Source organism: Manis javanica, chromosome 17 (assembly GCF_040802235.1).
Source record: "Manis javanica isolate MJ-LG chromosome 17, MJ_LKY, whole genome shotgun sequence".
Taxonomy (NCBI): Eukaryota; Metazoa; Chordata; class Mammalia; order Pholidota; family Manidae; genus Manis; species Manis javanica.
The window spans coordinates 29,559,994-29,579,865 of record NC_133172.1 but is presented as its reverse complement, the minus strand read 5'-3'; the positions used below and the strand labels follow the sequence as shown (position 1 = coordinate 29,579,865).

At 42.4% G+C, this 19,872-nt stretch overlaps 1 protein-coding gene across 1 annotated transcript in view; it reads left to right on the top strand.

The window, feature by feature from the left end:
* Window positions 1-19,872, top strand: part of ABCC11 (ATP binding cassette subfamily C member 11) — a 97,738-nt gene that overhangs the window by 45,544 nt on the left and 32,322 nt on the right. The window contains exons 5-12 of the mRNA XM_036996521.2: window positions 347-494; window positions 1,882-2,115; window positions 6,614-6,787; window positions 7,609-7,756; window positions 7,923-8,071; window positions 9,442-9,549; window positions 16,966-17,226; window positions 19,134-19,205. Coding sequence (XP_036852416.2) covers window positions 347-494; window positions 1,882-2,115; window positions 6,614-6,787; window positions 7,609-7,756; window positions 7,923-8,071; window positions 9,442-9,549; window positions 16,966-17,226; window positions 19,134-19,205 — 1,294 coding nt within the window. The remainder of the gene's footprint in view (window positions 1-346; window positions 495-1,881; window positions 2,116-6,613; window positions 6,788-7,608; window positions 7,757-7,922; window positions 8,072-9,441; window positions 9,550-16,965; window positions 17,227-19,133; window positions 19,206-19,872) is intronic.

The window sequence follows — 19,872 nt, the reverse complement described above, 5'->3', positions numbered from 1 at the left end:
TTTTTGGAGGTCAGATTAGTAACTATTGTTATTACAGTTGCTATGTTTTTATTTTTGAAAGCTTTATCTTAAAGAAGTACAGACTGAAGCATTTACAGATGAAATGATATATCTGGGATTGCATGAAATACTCTATTAAGAAAAGTGGAGGGGAGGAGAGATGAAATAAAAATGTCAAATGTTGAGAATTCTTGAAGCTGAGGAATGGGTATTTGGGGAGATTCCATCTAACGTTCTGTCTACTTTTGTAATCTCAGACTTTCTGTGCTCCTAGGCTAGCAAGACCTGGGACATTCAAGTGACATATGCAGAGAGATTTCATTTGGCTCAATTTTCCTCTTTCAAGGCTTTGCCGCCTTTGGGAAGAAGAAGTCTCAAGGCATGGGATTAAAAAAGCTTCAGTGCTTCGAGTGATGATGAGATTCCAAAGAACAAGGGCTATTTTCGATGCGTTGCTGGGCTGCTGCGTCTCTGCTGCGAGTGTTCTGGGGCCAGTAAGTGGCAGGCCTGGTGAGGTCAGGGGAACTCCAGGCTTTAGAGATTAACATCTTCAAGTCCATGCCAGGAATTGGGGATGTATTTGTTTGTCAGCTGCTACTCAGGAGAGGGAGGCCTTTTGGGGGTAGCCGAGCTAGTAGTAGTTAGGAGTATGAATTCTGCAGCCACTGTTTTGAGTTCACACCTTGGCTTCACCTCTTAATTGTTGGGTGACTTTGGGCAATTTGTTTACTTTATCTGTGCCTTAGTTTCCCCAAGGAACCCCATGACATTCAGCAGTAGACCTCATGGAAACCCTCATGTGGAAACTGGAGGGTATAATGTTACTACCTCATAGGGTGAATTTTAATGAGACAAGTATGTAAAGAACTTAGAATATGGCCTGGCTCAGTACATGCAAGGTGATTTGAGAAATGGCTGAGCAACTCTGGGAGTGTAGGTGGCAGGAACTAATGGTCTCTTCTGTGTACCATGGTTGGGATGAATTAGCTCTACTTCCTGTCCTCCGTTTCCTCAGCCCAGAATTCTGATTGCAGAGAGTGAAGCTGACTATCTCAGCTGGGGTCATATGCTCACTAGCTGGCTTGCAGATGGTAGAACACTGTGAGTGCCCATCTGGTCTAGACTGCATGCAAAAGGGCAGGTGAGAGTCTCCCCAAAAGAAACTGAAGTGTTATTACCAACTAAGAGGAAAATGGAGATAGGTCAGGAAGAAACAACAGTTGATAAGTGACTTAGTGGCTCAGTATGCTGGATATTCCCATTTGTCCCTCTAGATCCACTTTCCATCATCCATGCGGCCCTGTAACCCTAGTGTGTGATCTGTATGGATTCCATTAGTGGGGTGCCCCTGCCCTCTGCTTCTGGTTGGGTTTGACCAATGGGAGACTCTACCAGGAGACTGGAGGGAAGAGAAAGTGAAGGCAGGATACTTATTTCTCAGGCTGCCTTATTCCCTATCATGGAGTTGGTGACTGGCCCCTCTTGTGAGGGGCCCTTTTTGTGTTATTTTCTCCTTCTGGGTTCCAGTAACTTCATCCTACCATCTAACCTTGGGTCTGGGTAGGTTACAATTCCTTGCTATCACTAGCTCCATGGTGCTCTGCCATCCCTTGTTGGATTTCCTAAATTCTGTCCACACCTTTATAAACAGCTACTTTTAAACTCTGGAATCACTCCACTAGTGTGTGTCCTATCTTGTGAGGGCCAGCTACAGGGTATTGGACATTGAAGTCTCTTCTACCTGGATTATGACCTTCTTGAAGGCAGGATTGTGCTTGAGTTCATTTTGATAATTTAGCCTTAACCCTGGGATCATGCTTGATGTTTGTTGCCTGAAAGGATTGGGAGGTCTGAATGACCCAAACTCCTATTTCCTTTTAGATGCTGGTTATACCAAAGATCCTGGAATATTCCGAAGAGCAGTCAGGGAATATTGTCTATGGAGTGGGCCTCTGCTTTGCCCTTTTTTTCACTGAATGTATGAAGACCCTGAGTCTGTGCTCATGTTGGGTCTTCAACCAGCGCACAGGTATCAGGTTTCGTACAGCCATTTTCTCCTTTGCCTTTGAGAAGCTAATGCAATTTAAGTCTCTAACACACATCACAGTGGGAGAGGTAAGTGTCTGGAACTGCCATACTTCCCCATTTGTCCTCCAGACATCCTGCTCTGGGGTCCAAGGGAGGGAAAAAGGGGAGTTAGGAGAGGAGGAAGAAAGAGAAAGGAAATAATTTCTAGGTTAGTGTTGATAACCATCAAAAGTTGCCTCTGGGGTCATAGAAGCAGGTCACCAGTAAAAAGGCAGATGTCACGAGCATTCAGAAGACTGAGGATTTATCTATACATTAATCAAATATTTAAGGAGGACTGCTCTGGTCCAAGCCCTGTTACAGACCCTGGAGATACATCAGTGAGCAAAAAGATACAAATCCTGCATAGAAGCACATTGGAAAGTGCATCCCCTCAGCCAGTTCTGAGAGGAGAGTGTGGGAGGACTTGATGGTTTGCAGAAATCTTCTAGGGATAAGCAATCACAGATAACTTCTCTGAGTGTTAATTTTCTTATCAGTAAGAGAAATACTTAAAACTGCCTGGTTATTGTTATTGAGATGTCAGCTCCTGCCCTTGCTCTCCCTACAAATAACACAAATATTGACACAGATTGGTGGAAAATGTGTAGATTTATGACCCATGGAGTCATGGGAGATATTGGAACTTTACATATTTAATTTTAATTGCCCTATTTTTCTATTGTTTACTGGTTACCTTGGGGATTACTTTTATACTGAAACAGACATTTTAATTTTTGGAAAAGGCAGCACTGCCTTGGTTCCTTACCCTCAAGCCAAAGCCCTTTATGATCTGTGACTTTCCAGTGTCATTTCCTCCCACACTGTAAATCTGGGGAGAGGAAATCCAGGGGAAAAATACCTCTAAAAACCGAAATCAGTCAAAGGGAGAAATAAAGTTTAAAACCTGTTTATTGCTTACAAACTGCAGTTCAGGCCCTTCTCTCTTTCCTGCTCCGGCAGAAGCAAAACCAGCCCTCCCCCTCACTTCTCAGGTATAGATAATTTCACTGAATGTATGGGCTTGGCCAGAGCAGTCCTCCTTAAATTATCTGTTGCCCAGGTTTACTCATTGATACGGGGATGAACTTCTGTCCACCCCTGTGGAATGATGCAAATGTACTAAAGCCCTACTTCTCTCCACCTTTGAGCACCTGTTGATATGCAGATATACTAAAGCCAGGCGAGATTCTGGAAATGTTACAATTTTACCCACACCCCCCCTCTCCTGTTGCCCCAGGTAGGCTACCTCCTTGCCAGCTAGACTGAGCTAGCCTCCAGTCTTCAAATACACCAGGCATGTCCACTGCCTGGCAATGTTGCTGATGTCATCTCCACCCCTTGCCCCTTTAAAATCCCATTCATCCTTCAAGACCCAGTTCAGAGATCCTGTCCTTCATGATTGCATCGCCAAACCCCACTTCCCACCAAGCTGCTCCACTAATCTGGCTGCCCCACTATTATAAGCCTCCTTCAAAGACATGAACCATTTCAGATTCACTAAGCTATAGCCTCAGAAGGCCCAACATCTGAATTACACAGGACAAATGTTCAGAAAATGTCTTCTGAATTAACCATTGCCATCAAGTGGACGCTTTTCTTAAACTCAATTGGTAATTGTAACTCCAGGGGCAAAATACCTTTGAAACGGAAATCAGTCAAAGGGAGAAATAAAGTGGGAGAAACCCTTTTATTTCTTACAAGCAGTCATCCACTTATCTTGTGACTCAGAAGAAAGGACCCCACCCATCCACTCTGGTCCAGATATGCCCTTGCCCTTGTAATCATCTATTGATATGGAGATGGCTACTTCTCTCCATCCCTTGGAAATACCTATTATTATGGAGATGCACTAAGGCCAGGCAAGACATTCTGGAAATATTGCAATTTTACCCACAGTAACAAACAGAAGATATTTATAATTAATCATTACTGTTATTCTTCACCATTTCCTTAGCTTCATGAACTTAGGCAACTTGTTTAGCCTCTCTGAAACTGTGGAATAGTTGTAGCACTACAGGATTGTTGTCTTGTAGGATTAAATGAGTTAGTAGATATGAAGCATGTAAAAAGGGGGCGGTGATTTATAAGTGTTAAATTGTACCATTAATCTGGTAGGCCTTGAGCATGGAGGCTGCACTTGACCGAAATTAGGATCCATAGCAGTCCTTTCCCCTGTTTATCTCAGGAAAATCATCGTAGTAATTGCTAACTTCCTCTAATCCAGACATTGTCCTAAGTGCTTTATTTAGCTAGCTCAGTCAGTCCCCAACAGCCTTCAAATGCAGTAGTTTCTGTGATCATTCCCATCATCACAGAGGCAGAAACTGAAACAAGGACGGTAGGAAATTTGTACAAGATCACATGCTTGGTAAACAGCAGAGCCTGCTTGCAGAGTCCAGGCTCTGAATTAGTGCACGTACTTGCCTCAGTAAAGAGAGCTTCTGCACTGAGACCTACCTTGGTGTCTTCTCTGTGCCTCTGTTCTGAGCATCTGCTCTATGCAAGACCCAATTTCCCCAAACATCTTCACAGATAAGTAAGACAGGATGGCCCAATTTGAAATGGAGATGGAAGTAGTTGCTCACATTCTAGGATTTCTAGACAGTTGCTTCCAAAAATTTTATTTTAAAATTAATTAAAAATACACCTGAATACATTCTCCTTGGAAACAAAATAAAATAGCATAGATGACATCCTAGACTGGGTCATTTCTCATATGCCTAGAGATAATCACCATTATCAATTTGGCTTGAGTCCTTCCTAGACTTTTTAAAAGTACAGTTAGGTACACATGCAGATTAGGTACACATATTGTATTTGGTGTGTATGTTTTTACGTAAAGTTCTACATAGTGTTCTGCAACTAGGTTTTACCAATAGAAATGTACAATCGTTTTGGGAGTGAGTTTTTACACCAGTGGTACTACATTGTTTATGTTGTTTCGTAGCTTTTTCTCTCTTCCTCATTATGTCTTAGTTTTCCATGTCAGCACATAGAGATCTTCATTTTCACTAATGCTTACTCATAATTATAGCACTTTCTTTTTCCCACCATTTTGATTGAGGTATACTTGACATATAACATTGTATTAGACCAAGGTGTATAACATAATGATTTGATATACGTATATATTGCACAGTGATTATCACAATAAGTTTAGATAACATCTATCACTTCACATAGTTATAAATTTTTTCTTGTGATAAGTACTTTTAAGATCTACTCTCTTAGTAACTTTGAGATAATACAATACCATATTGTTAACTATAGTCACCATGCTTGTTTATCTTATAACTAGGACTTTTTAACTTTTGGTTAACTTCACCTATTTTCCCCACATCCCATATAGCACTTTCAGTGGGCCAAAATAAAGCATTTCACATGCATTACCTTAAACTGTCACATCAACACTATGAAGCAGGTTGTCTTATTCCCGTTTTACTGATAAGACAACCAAGGTGCAGAGAGACTGAGTAATGTGCCTGTGGTTCCACAACTAATAAATGACAAGTGTGGAACACGATCTCTGACACTTTGCTCCAGGACTCAGCATTATTCGTATTTCTTGGGTGGATGCTTTAACTTCCCCACCGATGGACATTTTGGATTTTTCCAGGGTTTTGCTACTGTAAGCAGTGATGCATGAACATCCTTGCATGTGATTCCTCCAGCACATGTGAATGTTTCTCAACAGAGAAATGAAACAGCCAGCTCACGGGGTTTATGCAATTATTAATTTTAAAAGAACTGTTAAATTGCCCTCCAAAGTGTCCGTACCAAATTATACTCCCTCATGCACTTTAAACTTTTTAGAAGGCTTACTCTTACTCTGGAGTACATCCTGGAAACTGGAAGGAGATAAGGTTAAAGTTGAAAGGAAATCACTTCTTAAGGTTATTCAGATTGGGTATTATTCTAAAAGACATTAATGACTTGGTTCCTTAAATATTCCTTGATTTGGAATGTTAGCTTTTATATAACTTTGAATTAGCCAGTATATGTTGGGAAGGGGCAGAAGAGTCTATAGCAAAAAAGAAGGAGCAGGAGAAGGAGAAAGAGAAAATAAGTCAGCTCCTGCTAAAAAATATCAGTTATTATAAGTAGCCAAATGAATGGAATAGAATAGAATAGAATACTAGAAGCAACTCTCTGGAATCTGGATATTAGTAGTAAATGTAGCAATGAAATCTGGATATTAGTAGTAAATGTAGCAATGGCATAGTAAAACATAACTTATTGAGCACAGTCTATGTGTGCAGATATTTTATATCTCATTGACATTCTCACAACAATCATATGAAGTAGGTATAATCCAGCTTCACAGGTGGAGAAGCTGCAGCTCAGAGTGAAAAGTAATTTGTCTAGGGTCACACAGCTAGTAAGAGGAGAGCTGTGAACTTGGTATATCTATCTGTATCATCCTGCTTCTCAAGCCTTCCTGCTGGGAGAAGGCATGGCGAGGCCACCTGCCACATGCATATATGTAGTTCCTTTGGGGCACTTTGAGAGGTAATACCTGTGCCATGGACTTGCTGTCTTTCAGGTCATCAGCTTCTTCACCAGCGACGTAAACTACCTGTTTGAAGGGGTGTACTATGGCCCTCTAAGCTGCCTCATCTTTTTCTTGCTGATTGCCTGCACTGTCACCTCCTGCCTCATTCTTGGACCCACTGCGCTATTCGCCACTTTGTGCTATATCCTGCTTCTACCACTCGAGGTAAAGTCTTTCTTTGGGAACTGTTTGGTGTTGGACACTCCCCAGAAGTTCCTGGGCTCTGGAATATGGAGCACTTCTGAGTAGGAACTTGACTCTTGTTGACTGTTCATTCCATTGTGGTCAAGATTCAGCTTCAATTTTTGCCTCAAGCTGTTGTCTGGACAACATTGACCAAATAAGCGGTGAATATGATGTGTGAAGTTCCCCTCAAGGGATTACTGCTTCATGGACTTTGCTCAGTAGATACTCTTTATGTTAGATTTTTGTTCTTTCTCTTCTACCCAGAATGTGCCAATGTAATAATGCAGACAATATTTAACATTTCACTGAGCATAGTATAATGAGGGAAGGGAAGCAAATTTGCTAACAAATATTCAGGTGAAATAATATTTGGCAAAATAGCAAGTGACTCTTGGTTTATTTGTGCTTCAATTATGGAAATTGAGTGTTTTTCTCCACAACACAGGTATTCTGATAAAAAATGATTGTAATTGTTAGGAGACTTAGGGCTCCCAAAGGCAGAGAAATCACATTTCTGTTTAGTTAGCTATGGCCTAACTCAGTTTGGGACTGAGGAAAGACCCCCAGGGTGTGTGAAGCAGGTGCTCTAAGCCCTGATGGCCTTGAGAGGCTTCCACTGGAAAGCCTTCAGCAGGGACCTGAATTTAGAGTCACAGTGGATTCAAACAGTTCAGGATTAAACCCAGGTATTCAATCTGCAGCTGGAGTTTGCCTTTGGAAAGAGTCCTAGCTGCTGTACTTGTGCCAGGCTGAACTCTCCCACCCTCATCAAAAGATGTCTTACTGCATCCTGACTGCAGGTATTCCTGACCAGAATGGTCGTCAAGATACAGAATCACACAGCTAAAGTCAGTGACCAGCGCATTCGTGTGACCAGTGAAGTTCTCACCTGCATTAAGCTGATAAAAATGTATGCATGGGAGAAACCATTTGCAAAAATAATTAAAGGTACAGAAAATCTGGCTTTCTGCTCAGAGCCTAAGGATGCCATGCCAAACCTTTTGGGAATGTCTTTCATGCTCTGGAGATGGTTCTGTGCTCTTTGGAGAACGTTCTTATGGTTAATTTCAGTGAATTTCTTCTTCTTCTTCTTCTTTTTTTTTTTACCTCCTAGATCTCAGAAGACAGGAGAAGAAACTCTTGGAGAAGTCTGGGTATATTCAGAGCCTGACCATTTCCACCTTGTTTGTAGCCCCCACAGTGTCCACAGCAGTGATGATCCTCATCCACACATACTTGCAAATGGAACTTACAGCTTCCGTAGTAAGTATTTGGGGCACCTTATTTCCTGTCCCCTCACCTGACAGGAAGTTTTCTCATGTGTCCTTTCCTTGCCCATGCCCCTCAAGATCTGAAGGTTTTGTAAATGGGTAAGTTGATTTTGATTTTGCAAACATTTAGGATGTTCAAACTTTCTTCCATCTGAGAAACTGACATCCCTTGAATAGCAGCTGTAGGAGGGAGGGATGACAGTTATTCGGGCATGCAAGGGAGGTGAAATGTGTAGTCAAAACTCCAGTGATAATGATATGCAGATTGAAGTTGAGAATCCTAAATTAAGGAGTTTTTTGATCCCAAAATAGGGCTCTGAAAATACACCTTAAATAAAAAGGAATAACTTCTTCTCTTGCTTTGTGTTCCGACCCTGGACCTGGGAAGCATAAGCTGCCTTTTAGTGTTAGGAATCCTAATTCTTTAAGGAGAAAAAGACAGGATGCCCCTTTTTGAGAGGTTGGAATCTAGCTGGGGGAAGAGGGCAGGAGACTGCACCCAAAGCAAGATGGGGAGCATTTGACAGTCTAGAGCCAAGGGCTCATTTATGCTCCAGAGGGTGGTCACCTCCACTGGACCCAGGGACACATGAGAGAAACACTCCTGAGCAGTTCAAGGATAAAAGAGGGGACTATATAAGGAAAACTTTAGAGTCAACACTGCACTCACACCCTGCAGGATTAGATCAAAGCATTCCTGCTCTGTTGGAGTTATCTTTAGATTATACTGGAAGAAGGAGGGGGTGGAAATGGGGCATGAATTGGAAGATCACATTTGGGGACCAAGAGCTGGAGGAGGTTTGTGGGTCAGGGAAGGTCTCGGGGAGAGAGAGAGGAATGGATTATGCATGAAGCATAAGGAATATTTTAAGTATTAGAAAAGAAAAGAGCATCTAAGGCAAAGAAGAAGAAATGTAATCTTCATAAGAATAATAGCACCAAGCTACCTCAATGGGAGACAAAGCTCTCACACGTATTTTCTCAGTGTTTCCCAAATTTTATTCCTATACTGGCTTTATGATTTTTGGCACTATGTCAGTGGGGAAACTGAGCTGGGGTTGGTAGTGGGGGTGACCTCACCAAAGTTACAGAATTTAGTTGAGCTACAACAGGATGCCCCTCTTGGAGTGTTTGGGGTCTAGCTGGGAGCAGCTGTCACCAGGCCTGCAGACTTGGAGACTTGGAGAATGGTGCTCTTTTCTCTGCTTTTCCCAGTCTCCCCCAAATACGGGCTTGACCTCTGTCAAATGAAGGATGAGCTTGTCAGAAGCAGCAGAATCTGGCTCTGTGGAGGGGAGTCTCACGGGGTGGAGGGAAGAGGACAGGGCTGCAGCCTTCACTCCCTCCTCCCCTCCTATCCAGGCCTTCGCAGCGGCGGCTGCCATGAACCCCATGAGGCTGTCAGTGTTCTTCGCACCCTTTGTAATCAAAGCTCTCACAAGTTCTAAGACTGCAGCAGAGAGGCTCAAGGTAAGTGGTCAGAGGACAGTTTGTATGGTCCTCTGCTTGAGTTCTCATTTGCCTTCAACCCTCCTGAATTTGACCCTGGGCCAAGTCAGAGTCCAGCCCAGGTGGAGAGGGATTGTGCCCAGTCTGATATGGGGGCTGAGAAGACAGATGAATCAGGCCAGCTCCCAGGCCCCAAAGAAATCTTAAGATAGTCATCCAAACCAGGTCTCAGATAGGCAGTCTGCAGACCTGTGCAGGTTTGTGTAACGTTACCCTGATGGTTTTATGAACAAATAGTTATCTATTGCTTGTATTTAAAAACATGGAAATTTTATATGAAAACCAGATTTCTGCTGGATCTTTTGAATAATCAGAAGGTTTGGAAATGCTGAACCCTACTCTCCCATGGCCACAAGCAGCTGGAGCTGAAATGATAGTTGTCCCGCTTAGCCTGAGCATTGAGATGCAGTTGGCTGCAGTCTCCATCATGCCCTATTTCACATCAAACTTTGGGACTGTGTTTTACTTACTATTTACCATCTTAGTAATGGTCTATTTCACTTCTTTATATAGCTCTCTTGTCCCTATAGGCATCTGAGTTTAAAATTCTAAACCAATTTTAAAAAGATATTCTGTAGTCATTTCACTTAAAGGTGTGTAGTCCTCACCCTAAACATTCATTCATTCATTTATTAATTTATTCAAAACACAGTTATTGAACTCCTGCCACCTACCAGGCACTGTGAATTCCATAGCAAGTACGATCACCAGGGTCTTGCTCTCAGGGAGTTACAAACTGGTATTGGAAACAGAGAACAAGCAAATAAATGGTAAACAAAGAGTGTCAGATCACATGGACATCTGTGACGCCAATAAACCAGGGTGATGTGCTAGAGCTTGGGTATGGGAGGCTGCAGCTCCTTTGGGTAGGCCTGTCAGAGAAGGCCTCTCTGCCAGGATGACTTTTGAGCTGAGTGATGATGAGTAGGCAGAAAAAGTGCCAAGTGCAAAGCCCTGAGGCTGGAATGAACTTGGCTTGTCTAAGTGACACAGGTCCTTCATTTCTCAACAGCCCCAGATGCTCTTTAACTCTCGCTGCTGCCATCAGGGCCCCCTGTGGCCTGCCTACTCCCTGCTGGTGCAGTAGGGTCTCCCTCCCCTCTGTGCCTGTTTTCACTGCAGGGTGGTGGTGGGCAGAGAGGAGAAAGCTACCATCTATGCTGCAAAGGGTGGGTAGGGATGTTTGCTGAAGGAGTGGCTGGAGAAACAGCTTGGAAGTCAGAGAGTATGTGACTAGAGAGCAGAAAGGATGGGATGGGTAGTTATGGTGGGAGAGGAAAGGGCAACAAGGGTGAATGAGGGCAAAGAGCTCAAAGGGGCTCTTTCCCCTCAAAGGATCCAGGGGCTGGGGCTGCACAGGGCTGCTCCTTGGACGGGCACTTATTTTCTAAATCCCCTTGCTCAACAGGGTGTCTCTGACTCTCGCTTCAGTTGCTGAAGTTTTCTTTCTTTTTCTCTTTTTTTTGTTTGATATCATTAATATACAATTACATGAGCAACATTATGGTTACTAGACTCCCCCATCATCAAGTCCCCACCACATACCCCCCATTACAGTCACTGCCCATCAGCATAGTAAGATGCTATAGAATCACTACTTGTCTTCTCTGTGCTATATTGCCTTCCCTGTATACCCTACCCCACATTATGTGCTAATAATAATGTCGTTTTCCCCCCTTATCCCTCCCTTCCCACCCATCCTCCCCAGTCCCTTTCCCTTTGGTAACTGTTAGTCCATTTCTGGGTTCTGTGAGTCTGCTGCTGTTTTGTTCCTTCAGTTTTTTCTTTATTCTTATACTCCACAGATGAGTGAAATCATTTGATACTTGTCTTTTTCAGCCTGGCTTCTTTCACTGAGCATAATATCCTCCAGCTCCAAGAAATGGAGGCAACCTAAGTGTCTATCAGTAGATGAATAGATAAAGAAGATGTGGTACATATACACAATGGAATATTATTCAGCCATTAGAAGAGAACAAATCCTACCATTTGCAACAACATGGATGGAGCTGGAGGATATTATGCTCAGTGAAAGAAGCCCGGCGGGGTACCATCCTTCTTTTTGTTGATGTGATGGATGATGTTGATGGATTTTTGAATGTTGTACCATCCTTGCATCCCTAAGATGAATTCCACTTGATCATAGTGTATGATCCTCTTGATGTATTTTTGAAATCGGTTTGCTAATATTTTGTTGAGTATTTTTGCAACTGTGTTCATCAGGGATATTCGTCTGTAATTTTCTTTTTTGGCAGGGTCTTTGTCCTGGTTTTGTATTAGAGTGATGCTGGTTTATAGAATGAGTTTGGAAGTATTCCCTCCTCTTCAATTTTTTGGAAAACTTTAAGGAGAATGGATATTATGTCTTTTCTATATGTCTGATAAAATTCAGCAGTGAATCCCTCTGGGCTGGGAGTTTTATTCTTGGTAGTTTTTTGATTACAGAATCAATTTTGTTGCTGGTAATTGGTCTGTTTAGATTTTCTGTTTCTTCCTTGGTCAATCTTGGAAGGTTGTATTTTTCTAGAAAGTTGCCCATTTCTTATAGGTTACCCAGCTTGTTAACATATATATCTTCATAGTATTCTCTAATAATTCTTTGTATTTCTGTAGTGTCCATCTTGATTTTTCCTTTCTCATTTCTGATTCTGTTTATGTATGTAGATTCTCTTCTCTTAATAAGTCTGGCTAGGGGTTTATCTATTTTGTTTATTTTCTCAAAGAACCAGCTCTTGGTTTCATTGATTTTTTTCTATTGTTTTATTCTTCTCAATTTTATTTATTTCTTCTCTGATCTTTATTATATCACTCCATCTGCTGACTTTAGGCCTCATTTTTTCTTCTTTTTCCAGTTTCAATAATTGTGAGTTTAGACTGTTCATTTGGGATTGTTCTTCCTTATTTAAATAGGCCTTGATTGCTGTATACTTTCCTCTTAGAACTGCCTTCCTTGTGTCCCACAGAAGTTGGGGCATTGTTCTGTTGTTATCATTTGTCTCCATATAATGCTCGATCTCCATTTTAATTTGATTATTGATCCATTGATTATTTAGGAGCATGTTTTTAATTCTCCATGTGTTTGTGAGCCTTTTTGTGTTCTTTGTACAATTTATTTCTAGTTTTATACCTTTGTGATCTGAGAAGTTGGTTGGTAGAATTTCAATCTTTTTGAATTTACTGAGGCTCTTTTTGTGGTCTAGTATGTGGTCTATTCTGGACATGTTCCATGTGCACTTGAGAAGAATGTGTATCCTGATGCTTTTGGGTGTAGAGTTCTGTAGATGTTTGTTAGGTCCATCTGTTCTAGTGTGGTGCTCAGTACCTCTGTGTCCTTACTTATTTTCTGTCTGGTTGATCTGTCCTTTGGAGTGAGTGATATGTTGAAGTCTCCTAAAATGAATGCATTGTATTCTATTTCCTCCTTTAATTCTGTTAGTATTATTTTCAAATATGTCGGTGCTCCTGTGTTGGGTGCATATGTATTTATAATGGTTATATTCTCTTGTTGGACTGACCCCTTTATCATTACATAATGTCTTTCTTTATCTCTTGTTACTGTCTTTGTTTTGAAGTCTCTTTTGTCTGATACAAGTACTGCAACACCTGCTTCTTTCTCCCCATTGTTTGCATTAACTATCTTTTTCCATCCCTTGACTTTTAGTCTGTGTATGTCTTTGGGTTTGAGGTGAGTCTCTTGTAAGCAGCATATAGATGGGTCTTGCTTTTTTATCCATTTTATTACTCTGTGTCTTTTGATTGGTGCATTCAGTCCATTTACATTTAGGGTGATTATCAATAGATATGTATTGCCATGGCAGGCTTTGGATTCATCATTACCAAAGGTTCAAGGGTAGCTTCTTTACTATCTAACCATCTAACTTTAACTCACTTATTATGTTATTATAAACAGTCTGATGATTCTTTATTTCTCTCCCTTCTTATTCTTCCTCCTCCACTCTTCATATGTTAGGTGTTTTATTCTGTACTCTTTTGTGTTTCCCTTGAGTGCTTTTGTGGATACTGATTTTATTTTTTGCCTTTAATTAGCATTTGATTGGTCTGCTTTCTTTGCTGTGATTTTATTTTCTCTGGTGCCATCTATTTAGTCTTAGGAGTACTTCCATCTAGAGAAGTCCCTTTAAAATACCCTGTAGAGGTTGTTTGTGGGAGGCAAATTCCCTCAACTTTTGCTTACCTGAAAATTGTTTAATCTCTCTTTCAAATTTAAATGATAGTCTTTCTGGATACAGTATTTTTGGTTCAAGGTCCTTCTGTTTCATTGCATTAAATGTATCATGCCATTCTTTTCTGGCCTGTAAGGTTTATGTTGAGAAGGCTGATGATAGCCTGATAGGTTTTCCTTTGTATGTGATCTTTTTTCTCTATGACTCCTTTAATACCCTGTCCTTGTGTTTGTTCTTTGCCATTCTAATTATTATATGTCTTGGTGTTGTCCTCCTTAGGTCCCTTATGTTGGGAGATCTGTGGGCTTCCATGGTCTGAGAGACCAGCTTGGGGAAGTTTCCAGCAATTATTTCTTCAAAGACACTTTCTATCCCTTTTACTCTCTCTTCTTCTTCTGGTACCCCTATTATATGAATATTGTTCCATTTGGATTGGTCACACAGTTCTCTTAATATTCTTTCATTACTAGAGATCCTTTTATCTCTCTCTGCCTCAGCTTCTCTGTGTTCCTGTTCTCTGATTTCTATTGCATTAACAATCTCTTGCACCTCATTCAGTCTGCTCTTAAGTCCTTCTATTGATTGTTTTATTTCTGTTATCTCCCTCCAGACTTCATCCCTTAGCTCTTGCATGTTTCTCTGTAGCTCCATCAGCATGGTTATGACTTTTATTTTGAATTCTTTTTCAGGTTAGATTGGTTATATCTATCTTGCCAGGCCCTCTCTCTCATATTGTTTGAGTGATTTTTGACTGGACCAGGTTCTTCTGCCTTTTCATGGTGATAGAAGTGATCGCCGGCAAGTGGCACATGTGTCAGCTGGGAGAACAAAGTCTCTTCCTGCTTGCTGGTCACCTTGCCCTTCTGTGCTGCCTGTGCCAGTTACCTGCACTCCGGTAGCAGTCTCTGGGTCAATTCCCTGAGCTGCCATGGGCAGCTCGGCTCTTGCCTAGGGCACACACAGGCATGCAGTGTGTGTTCTCCTGCAAGAACGGTGCTCCTTTGTGCCCTCTGGAGTTTGCCCTGGCTTCCTCTGTCTGTGCCATGTTGCTGTGTGATGGCGGCAGACTCTGGGTCTGGCCCGGGTAGCTGTGTGCTGGGAGAAGACTCTGTGTGGTTGCTGTGGACGGGGCTGCTCCCCAACTGTTCTGCAATAATGGTGGGTCAGCCGGTTTGCTTGCAGTGCTGGCAGGGATTCATGAATGGCAGGCTGCTCATTGCTGTGAGGGGCTTTGGAGCTGCATTGCCACCCAGGGGGTTAGGTACCTGAAGTTCCTTAAGATTCCCAGCCTGCTGTGCTGAGTGTGCGGGGATGATTTTGTCCACCTGTTGAGCCTTTGTCCCTTTAAGACTTTTAAAGCACCTGCTTTTCTTTTGTCCCAGGGGATCCAGCTGTGGAGACCCGCTCGCAGTCTCCGTCTCAGATTTTACTTTTCCGTCTCTCTAATATCCAGTACACCATGCAATGTGTGTTCCTGGTGCAGATTACTAGAGCTGGTTATTTATCAGTCCTGTGCTTCCACTCCCTCCCCACTCTGATTCTTTTCCTCCCACTGGTGAGTTGGGGTGTGGGGAGTGCTTGAGTCCCACCAGGTCACGGCTTTGAGAGATGCTGAGTTCTCGCAGGTGTAGATGTAGCCTGGCTGTTGTACTGTATCTTCTGGTCTCTCTTTAAGGAATTGTTGTATTTGCTGTATTTTCACTATATATGGTTTTGGGAGGAGATTTCTGTGCCCTACTCACGCCACCATCTTGAGTGCCCCCTCTCCAGTTGCTGAAGTTTTCTGTCTGGCCCTGTGGGCATTTGACTTTGAGATCCCCAGGCTGAAAAGGGAAGAATGATTCCTGAAGCCATGATTCCTTCTTTTTCTCTGCCCCTGGGCTTGTAACCCAGCTCCTAGTCCCTTGTGCCCTTTGGCTCCTGAACACCTGCAAACCGGTTTCCAGGGACAGGGAGAAGAAAGCTGTGAGCCTTCAGGGAGGACCCCTCCTTGCAGGTGGCCACAGGTAGAAGGTGAGCTCGCTGCTGGGAGCTGCAGAGGCTTGCACACTGTGACTGTGAAGAAGGCCTTCAGGGTGGTGGTGGGGGTACCAGAGACAGGGGTCTCCAGATTCTTTTTCCTTTGTGCTGTTAATCAGAAAAACAAGTGAAAGATTGAGAAGTTACTTAGAGCATTTGAGGACACCCTGCTTTTGCTCCCAATAAGCATTCATTCATATCCAAATTTGTGCTTACCACACTAACTCATTAAGCCAGCATGCTACTCAAATTTTATTTAATAAAATTAAAATAATTAAATTACATATGATAAAAATATTATTTTTAAAGCAAGGGAATGAAAACCCCAAAGTTTGGGATGGTGGTTTTTCCTGGGGCTGGGAAGGCTTGGAGGGCTTCATTCACACCAAGCAGGGGATGAAATGGGGAAGGGCCCCATAGTAGATAAAAGTTATGGTTCTTGAGTTCAGTGGTGGTCTTGTGGATATTCATTATGTTCTTAAAAATAACTAAGTAAGTAAATGCCCAACTAACTAAACAAAGTAAAGGGCACCATGAAATTCCCAGTGATGACTGTATGCCTTTATCTAATGTTATGATTAATCCAATTCAATATACCTGAGGTACAATTAAAAAAAGAAGCAGACCACCTTTACTTTTTCTTTTTGAAAATAGCTTTTTGTTGTTTTTGTAAAATACTATGTGCTCATTGTAAAAAGTTCATACAATGCAAAAAAGGTACAGACAATAAAACTCAGCATCCACTACCTACAGATAAAATCATCATCCAAAATGTTAGTAAGTATCCTCCTAGATCTTTCTAAGCATATCTCCAGGTAAAAACAAGTGGATATAATTAAATTCAATAAGATCATACTTCCCACCAACCTTTTTAAATGCTGGAACTCATGTAGTTCAACTCTTGTTTTTTACAGGGAGGGAAATGGCAATGCAGAGAGAGGTGACCTGCTGATGGTCACACTTTGAAATGTATGACCCAAAAAAGCATTTCCCACAGTGGGGGGCATGGGCAGACCATGTTACTTTTAATAGTTGTAAGTTAAATTTCAGTAGAAAAATTACATAGTTTAAAAGTTTGTAAAACCAAATGGGCAGGTCAGCTAAATGGGCACATGTTCCTACTGGGCTAAAGAACTGAATCCCTCTTCCCTCCCTTTCTTTTTTGTCTGTACAGAAATTTTTCCTCCAGGAGAGCCCTGTTTTATATGTCCAGGCATTGAAAAACCCCAGCAAAGCACTGGTTTTAAAGGAGGCTACCTTGTCATGGCGACAGACCTTTCCCAGGATTGTCAATGAAGCCTTGGAGCTGAAGAGGAATGGACACACCTCCAAGAGGATGACCAGGCCTCAGGCACCACTAGGTGCCCTCAGGCCAGAGGACAAAGGGAACAGTCTGGACCCAGAGTTACAGAAGATAAACCTGGTGGTGTCAAAGGTAGTCTCATCCAGGCCAACTGCCAGACTTTAGGGCCTGAGGCTGGGAGGTTGGCCTGGTACTCCACCATTACCTTGGATAAAAATTGCCCTTCCAAGTCTCTCTTTAAAATACAAATTTTTCATGGAAGGCAAATATAGGAAGTCTTTCATACTTTCATGTGAATCAATTTATCATCTAAAATATTTTTGTAATAGCAAGACCCAGAATAGTATGCTATATGTATGCTGGTCTTTGGAGGGACCAAGGACCTAGAGAAAGGATGGGAAAGAAAACTAAACTAACATTTATTAAGTTGCTAGTATGTGCCTAGCGCTATCCTACACGGTTCAGTTTGGTTATGCTATAAACTCACTCTATCTGGCTTCTTTAATATATTTGAAAGGGCTAGCTTCCCTGCTATGTTCAGATCTCATGTCCCTACTTCTCTATTATCTATTAATATCTAGTGGCAATAGGTATATGTAGAAAAGATATTAATATCTAATATTAACATGCAATAGTAATAGATGTTAATATCTAGTATCTATTATTTATAATTTTTCCCATTGTGATCACCTGGAATTCCATGCTTTAAACTACTATCATCTCTAGCCTTAAAGTCTCTGAGCTTTAGACTCAGCTGCCTATTTAATACCTCCTCTTCAATGCCTACCAAGCACTTCAAACAAAACAGGGACAAAAAAGAACCCCTGATTTTCACCCTCTCTAACCCATTCTCCAACTCTTCCCCATCATGGGAGATGGTACCAATGTCCTTCCAATGATTGAGGACTTGGAAGCCAAACTTGACTCCTTTCCTACCTCCCACCAACCCAATCCGTCAGTGAGGCCTGTCAGCTCTTCTTGAACACATGTCTTGTGAATTCAGCTGCCTTTCACCATGGCCCCCACCACTGCCTTAGCCCCAGCCCCTGTCATGCTATTTTCAGCTCCTATTGGAGCCTCCTTACCAGCCTCTCTACTTCCACTTTTGCCCTCTTATGATGTGCCACAATGCAGCAGACAGAGGGATCTTTCTGAAACAAACCACTGCACAGCACTCTCTTGCTCAAGCTCCTCACTGACTCCCACTGCACTTAAGATAGAGCCCAGCTTTCTGAGCACTCTGTGCACATCTCTGACCTCTTCTCCCATTCATTTCCTCCATATTAGCCCTCTCAGCTCTTTCATGATCAACCTTGTTCCTGTCTCAGGATCTTTGCTCCTCGCATCCTCTTAGTCTGGAACCTGCATATCTTCCTGTGTCTGGCTCCTTCTTGTCATTCAGGTCTCAGCTGCAATGACACCTGCTTTAAGAAGCCTTTTCTGGCCAACCCAACTAAAATTGCTTTAACTTCCAACTCTATCATGCTTTAACTTTCAACTCTGTCATTTATCACCATCTGATATTATTTGTTTGCTGATTTATTTCATGGTCTATCTTCCCTCACTAGAATGTAGAATGAGAGTTCTTTTCTTCCTTACTTGGTACTTGAAAAAAATTCAAGTCCTATTTGATGGATGAATGACTTAGTAAATGGATGAATGCATGCATGAATTCTGTGAGGCTGGCTTCATTATTCCCATCTTACAGATGAAGAAACTGAGGTGCAGACAGGCTAAGTAACTTTCCCAGGGTCATAAAATGAAATATATGCAGATCTGGAATTTGAGTTTTTTGCCCCACAGGACCACCTGTCCATGAATTCCTCTCCTCCACTCCCATGTGCCTTCCTTCACTTGATGTTGCCCCATCCCACCTACATAGACTGAACTCAAAGCTCCTTTGAGCTTTGCTTGGGGTTTTGGGTTAGGGGTAATTATTTTGTTCTCTTTTTTTATTTTGTGTTCAAACAATGGATCCACCCTGGGCAAGCAGGAGGGTTGTGCTGTCCCATACCCTGTTTTCCTCCTTGGTTTTGCAGGGGACCATTTTAGGGGTTTGTGGCAACACTGGGAGTGGCAAGAGCAGCCTGTTGTCAGCCATCCTGGGGGAGGTAAGTAGTTTGTGACTACATGGATGTCCCCTGACAGGCAGTCCAGGAGCTCCTAAGCTCAGGCTCCCCCCAGTAAGTCACACCACCACTTTCTTCCTCTAAGGGGTCTGAAGCATTAGAATGTTTATAAATCGAAGGCAGTTGAGCATGCACTGAAGGGAGGTGAGTTATAAATGCCCTCTCTTCTCTTCTTCCCACTGGGAGTGCTGCCTCTGACATCACTGGGACATCTGTCCTCAGCTGCTCTCTGTGCTTTCCTCACCCTGCTTTGTAACCGACCAGCTATCAGGGTGATGATACAAGGTGTCTCAAAGTTTAATATGATAATAGAAATAACTTCATGAAGCCAAACTCAGAGTGGGACACGTGTTCCACGTGAGACAGGAGCAGGAGTGAAATGTGGAGGGACAAAGAAGGAGGAGGAGGGAGGAGGGGGTGGGGGGCGAGTCACTCTTGGAAGGCTGGAATGACTGTTACTCATACCCCAGCAGTGGGGGGTCCACAAGTCTGCAGTGTGGATTCAGTCCCAGCAGGAAACTGGCCTGGCTTAGCTCCAGCTGCTGCCCCCATCCTCAGGGCCTTCCTTCAGACTCATCAGTGGGAATAACACAGTGTTGAAAGTCCCATTTTACATAGAAGAACCCCCAGGGTCACAGAGAGCAATGGA